This window comes from Myotis brandtii, unplaced genomic scaffold (assembly GCF_000412655.1).
Source record: "Myotis brandtii unplaced genomic scaffold, ASM41265v1 scaffold1026, whole genome shotgun sequence".
NCBI lineage: Eukaryota > Metazoa > Chordata > Mammalia > Chiroptera > Vespertilionidae > Myotis > Myotis brandtii.
Window position 1 is genome coordinate 400134 of NW_005353435.1, and position 6519 is coordinate 406652.

At 54.7% G+C, this 6519-nt stretch overlaps 1 protein-coding gene across 1 annotated transcript in view; it reads right to left on the reverse strand.

Annotated features, from left to right (window-relative positions):
* The window catches only part of DISC1 (disrupted in schizophrenia 1), a gene marked incomplete at its 5' end in the record, with an annotated part of 48837 nt that overhangs the window by 32466 nt on the left and 9852 nt on the right, over positions 1-6519 (reverse strand). Inside the window, 4 exons of the mRNA XM_014535935.1 lie at positions 1831-1933; positions 2030-2084; positions 4435-4670; positions 5750-5864. Coding sequence (XP_014391421.1) covers positions 1831-1933; positions 2030-2084; positions 4435-4670; positions 5750-5864 — 509 coding nt within the window. The remainder of the gene's footprint in view (positions 1-1830; positions 1934-2029; positions 2085-4434; positions 4671-5749; positions 5865-6519) is intronic.

Here is a 6519-nt window from a genome sequence, read left to right on the forward strand (position 1 = left end):
ACTGGGGATCAAGCCTGCAACCTGGGCATGTGCCCTTGGCCGGAATCGAACCCGGGACCCTACAGTCCGCAGGCCAACACTCTACCCACTGAGCCAAACCAGTCCAGGGCTCACGTTGGTTTCTTTTAAAGCCCCTGCCAAGATATTCTATTCTACAAATAAAATTAAAGATCTCTAGGCAGATGCTAAAGCTGAAGCTGATTTTAGCCACTCTGTTCTGTCTCCCTTTATCCTCAACGAGTCTGAGTTTAAATATTTCCCACCACCACCATCCCCACCACCACCCCACACAGATTCCTGCCCGGCCGGTGTGGCTCAGTGGTTGAGCTTCGACCTATGAACCAGGAGGTCACGGTTCGATTCCCCCATCAGGGCACATGCCCGGGTTGCAGGCTCGATCCCTAGTAGGGGGTGTGCAGGAGGTAGCCGATCCGTGATTCTCTCTCATCAATGACATTTCTATCTGAAATCAATACAAATATATTTTTTTAAAAAAAGAGGTGAGTTCCCAGCCCAATTCTTCAGGTGACACCGATTTCCTCAGCTGATCGGGGAACAAAACAGAAAGCCCCAGGCCCCAAATGCAAGACACCTTCCCACGCGTTTCTCCTGGGATTCTAACGAGAGATCATCCCCACGGCGGAGAGGGCCGGCTCCGCTGCCTGAATGACATACCGCCTCCCCTGGGCTTCATGGAGACATGTCCGCCTGTACCCTCGGGAAGGACGCGCTGATGGAGGCAGGCAGAGCCCCAGCTCGAAGCGAGACCGTGTTCACTCTTCCCGTCTCTCTCTCAGCCAATGGGGCCATCACTCCAAGGAAATGGCTCGTGACGCCGTGAAGAGCCGAGCCCCACGCCCCCCTTTCGTGTCCTCCTGGTTGTAAATAACCCGCGTGGCCGCGCCGGGAGCCAAATTGCTCGTTAGCTGCCAGCGGTACTTGTTTAATGACGTGAAGACAGAAGCTGCCAGGAATTACCTTCCTTCTTAAAGCCACAGAAAGCCCAGACCTGGGACGATCATACGTTCCGTTAAATCAGCGGTTCTCAACCTGTGGGTCTCGACCCCTTTGGTGGTCGAACGACCCTTTCACAGGGGTCGCCTAAGACCATCCTGCATATCAGATATTTACATGATGATTCATAACAGTAGCAACATGACAGCGATGAAGTAGCAACGAAAATAATGTTATGGTTGGGTCACAGCATGAGGAACTGTATTTAAAGGGCCAGAAGGTTGAGAACCGCTGGTCTAGAAGGACATTGAGCACCTGTAGTCTTAAACTCTTAAAAACAAACAAACACAGAAAGTGGCCCAAACGGCGTGGCTCAGTGGCTGAGCATCGACCTATGAACTAGGAGGTCACGGTTCAATTCCCCAGGCGTGTGCCCAGACCGGGTTGCGGCTCCATCCCCAGTAGGGGACGTGCAGGAGGCAGCCCATCCATGATTCTCATCACCGATGTTTCCATCTCTCTCTCCCTCTCCCTTCCTCTTTGAAATCAACAAAATAGATTTTAAAAAGATGAAAAACAAGAAAAGAAACAGGAAGTGGAAGTCCCAAATAGGGTACCCACAGATAACTTCCTCCCTATCACGTGTGCACGTGTATCTGTACGAGGCTCACCCATCCCTTCATAAGGAGACCTCGCCGCCCATCTATTCGTGGGTCTTGTCACCAGGCCCCTCGGCCGCCCCACTGAGCACCTACAGGCACATAACTTCACGGAAACACCGGCCGGAATGACAGAGAGCCCGGGGAGTCTTAAGCTCTTAAAGAAACGATGTTTTCAGCCACCAGAGCTGGAGGTGGCCGGCTGGGCAGCGGTTACCTGACACGGCGAGCATTTTGGCCTCCAGCAACACCGGAAGCTGGGTCTCGATCTCGTGAAGGCTCCTCCGCAGGGAGCCGCACAGCCTCTGGGTCCTGCACACCTGGGGGGAGAGAGACACGCCTGAGTCCTCATTGGGGACAACTGAGAAGGCAGCGAAGCGCGATCTCTTTAGGGAACGGGCGTGGGGAGGCCTTACCTTCGCAGCGATTTCTCCCAGGGACCAGTGGAGGGGTTTCAGCCTTTCCTGGAGGCTGGAAGAAGGAACGAAAGAGAGGACCTTGGTCTCCTGGGAGTTACCGTTCCATCCCAACCCATGCGGGACACCCGTCGGCCCACTGGCTGAAGAACAGAAGGAAAGACGATGCCAAAGGGGCTCCCTTTGGCTGTGGCGTTAATATGCCGGCGGGAAACGGACTGCCCCTCCCGGGTGATGCTCTGCTTACGCCAGTGGTCAGCAAATTGGCCCCTTGAGTGTGGCTCTTCCACAAAATACCACGTGCGGGCGCGCACGTACAGTGCGATTGAAACTTCGTGGCCCATGCCACGGGGCCAAAGAGTCGCATGTGGCTTGCGAGCCGCGGTTTGCCGACCACTGGCTTAGGCCAACGTTAAACTCCACAAGGCACATCTACTGACAGGGGGCAGGAACGCCCCAGAGATGCTCCTGGCGACAGAGGGTTAACATTCACGTCCCTGCAACTACCTTCCAAACACGAAGGTCTACGCGGGATGCAGTTCATAGGCCGGTCACCCGCTGATCTGTTTGGGGACACGGTGTCATCCCACCCATCCGTGCCGAGCGCCTGCTGTGTGTGGCAGTGGGGGGAGCACACAGGAGATGCACGAATTTGAAGTACATCTACCTATGCCCGTTTGGCGTGGCTCAGTGGTCGAGCGTTGACCTATGAGCCAGGAGGTCACGGTTTGATTCCCGGTCTGGGCACATGCTGGGTTGCAGGCTCGAGCCCCAATAGGGGGCGTGCAGGAGGCAGCGGATCCATGAGTCTCTCTCATCATTGATGTTTCTCTCTCTCTCTCCCTCTCCCTTCCTCTCTGACATCATTAAAAACAGTTTTAAAAAACAGGTGTTCCCAGCCACACTCAAAGACTGATTCACGCATTCACAGGACAGATGGGCAGTGGGTCCACTTAGGACCCTGGAACGGAGCTGACCCCCAGGGCAGCATCTTCAGCGAACGCCCAGGGGGGCAGGCAAGCACCACCCTCCGGGCTGACTCAGCTCTGGCTTTCCCAGAGAGAACATCAGCCTCTTTAGAGACTCGGGCGAGAGCAGGGAGGCAGCGATGCGCGTAATTGACCGCGTTGTTTTCTGTTTGATCTGATTTATATTTAATTTATGTAATTTATGCTATATTACGTCTTGCAGTAGATTTACCTGCCTAATTATGTTTTGCTCAGGCTAATGTTAACGTTCGTTGCCTCCCTGGGGTAGACAGGGAATGAACGCGGCGGGGGGGCGGGGGAACATGAATAATCCATGCCCCCTGCCAGTGGCTCGCGTGCTATTTTTAGCAGTAGAACTCTATTAAACAAAGTTTATTAAACAATATATTCCTATTGATTTCAGAAAGGAAGGGAGAGGGAGAGAGAGAGAAACATCAATGATGAGAGAGACTCATGGATCCGCTGCCTCCTGCACGCCCCACACTGGAGATCGAGCCCGCAACCCGGGCATGTGCCCTGACCAAGAATTGAACCCTGACCTCCCGGTTCACAGGTCAACGCTCAACCCCACCAACCGGGCAGGGGATCTGTTATGATTGAGGTGGGGTGCCTGGCCTACGACAGATGATGTCCCGTGGACCCCAAACACCCACTGCTCCTTCCGTCACTCTGTGGTCCCCAAAGCAAGATTCCAGGAGCAGAAATACACATTGACAACCACCCAATTAGATGAGTGAAATGTCTAGACACAAGCGTTACATGCACACTGAGGATTCAAACAAATCCCTTGTTTCTCTCCAGCTTGCACGCTGCTTGTGACAAATAACACGTCTCACATTAAATTGCACTGGGCCCTAGAAAGACATACACTGTCTCCACACGGTAGCAGGTGATGGTTTAACACGCACCCCAGACCACACTGACTCAAGTGAGTATCTTCGTCGGAACACTCATGGGAATAATCGTTCGAACATTTATTGAGCACTTCCTGTTTCCAGGCACGCTCCTATATCCCTGACACAGATTCGCATTTTAAATTCTCATAACTCTTTGAGACGAGAAAAGTCCGTTAAAGAGGAACAGAAGGCCCTGGCTGGAGGCTCAGTTGGCTGGATCGTCATCTCCGTACACCAAAAAGGTTGTGGGTTCGATTCCCAGTTAGGGCACATACCTAGGTTGTGGGTTCCATCCCTAGTCGAGGGGCAAACGGGAGGCAGCAACAGATCGATTCTCTCTCATCATTGATGTTTCTCTCTCTCTCTCCCTCTCCCTTCCTCTCTGAAATCAATAAAAATATATTAAAAAAAAACACAAAACAAAGAACTGCAGCTCCGTTCGGAAAATATTATACATGAGAGACAGCACCCACACAGGGGTCCAGGTGAGCGATCCGAAATGGCAGGAAGTCACCAGTACCTCCTTACGGCTTCGGGAGGTCCTGCAGGGAGGGGGCTCTGACCGGCCAGCGCCAGGGTGTCCCTCGCCGCCTGGTGGACCTCCTGCAGCTCGCCCGGGGCCAGCCCGTCCAGCAGGGGCCGCAGGTCACAGTCCCGCCACCGGAGGAGCTGCTGCTGCAGCTCCATCTCCCTTCTCAGCTGCTGGTCCTTCGCTGCCAGCGCAGACATCCGGGCCTGCAGGGCTTCCATCTCCTCCTGCAGGGAGAGGGGAAACGAGTTCACACATGAGCCCTGTGCGTGCTGTGGAGCTGGGTGTTCAAGAGCCAGGCTGCCTCTGCTCCACGTTCCCTCACTGCTCCCCACTCCTGCCTCCAGGCCCCCCACTCCTGCCTCCAGGCCCCCCATTCATGCCTCCAGGCCCCCAGCACCCCACTCCTGCCTCCAGGCCCTCCATTCCTGCCTCCAGGCCCCCAGCACCCCACTCCTGCCTCCAGGCCCCCCACTCCTGCCTCCAGGCCCCCAGGCTCCAGCAAGTGGAGATTCCGCTTCAAGCATCCTGCCTCTGGGGGGGGCGTCTCACCGTCCAGAGCTCCTGATCGTCCTCACCCTGCCCCCCAACATAGCTCGGTGCTACCACTGGGCTCCCAGCCCCTGGGTGACCCGTCCACTGCTCGGGGCCACCCGGAGCTCCCAGCGACTCCTGCCAGAGCGCCTGCCTCGCCCAATCCATACCTACAATCCACCTCCTAACAACTGCTGCTCACAGTCCAACTCGACAGGAATTTCCTAAGCGATTTCTTCCCGCCAGGAAAGCCCTCTCTGAAGGTCAGGATGATAAGAGGTGACAAATGGGCCTGGCAGGCAGGGAGGCACCCGCAAAGGTAATGAGCGCCATCAGAACGAGCCGGAGGCCGCGAGCGGCAGCCGCTAGCTTGTAACGAGGCTCCTGCGAGCCCAGCTGTCATCTCCTGCGTCTCTGCCCTTTGCACTCACGGGGGGACAGCCAAGCACTAATCACCACCCACGCACAGAACCGCTGCGCTGCCTTTGGCCTAAATGGATAAGGAAAGTGCTTCCTATTTCTTTTTTAAAATATATTTCTATTGATTTCAAAGAGGAAGGGAGAGGGAGATGGAAACATCCATGATGAGAGAGGATCATGGATCGGCTGCCTCCGGCAGGCCCCACACTGGGGGTGGAGCCCGCCACCCGGGCATGTGCCCTGACCAGGAATCGAACCGTGACCTCCCGGTTCATAGGTTGACGCTCCACCACTGAGCCGCGGCACGGGGCAGGCCTGCCTCCCGTTTCTTGAATATTCCTCACCTGCTTACCTGCAGCTGCTGCTTTTCGTGAAGAAGCCGGTCTCGTCTGGTGATGGACACGCACGGGGGGTCGTCAGCGGGGGGCTCCATGGGGAGGGGGGCCTGGGTGTCCTCACTGCCCGCCCTTAAAATAAAGCAGGCGTGTGGGTACAGACATGGGGAAGCTGGGACCCTCGGGTCTACAAGAATGTTAAGAGCAAGAGATTTCACAAAGTGGCCCCCAGCTGTCCTCATCCTTAGGCGGGTCCCAGAGGCGAGCTCCCCAGTGGACGTTTCTGCTTTAATGACCATCTGTCAGGGCTTTTAGTTTCGAGAGGAGCCAGCTTGCTACTATCCGACCTGCACCACCCACCGCCCAGCCCCTTGCCTCAGGTGGTTATATATGTGCTGATCCTGGAAAACATACCCGATGTTAAAGATTCAGTAAGAAAACAAAGAGTGCAAAATAGCTCATTGATGACATTTTGATGTTCGTTACAGGTTGGAATGATAATATATTTTTATGCATCGAGTTGAAATAAATATATTTTTTAAATTCACTTTTTTACATGTTTCTTTTTTTAAATGCAGCTACTAGCCCGGCTGGCGTGGCTCAGTGGTTGAGCATCAACCTATGAATCAGGAGGTCACGGTTCGATTCCCGGTCAGGGCACATGCCCGGGTGGCGGGCTCCATCCCCAGTAGGAGGCATGCTAGAGGCAGCCGATCCATGATTCTCTCTCATCATTAATGTTTCTATCTCTCTCTCCCTCTCCCTTCCCCTCTGAAACCAATAAAAA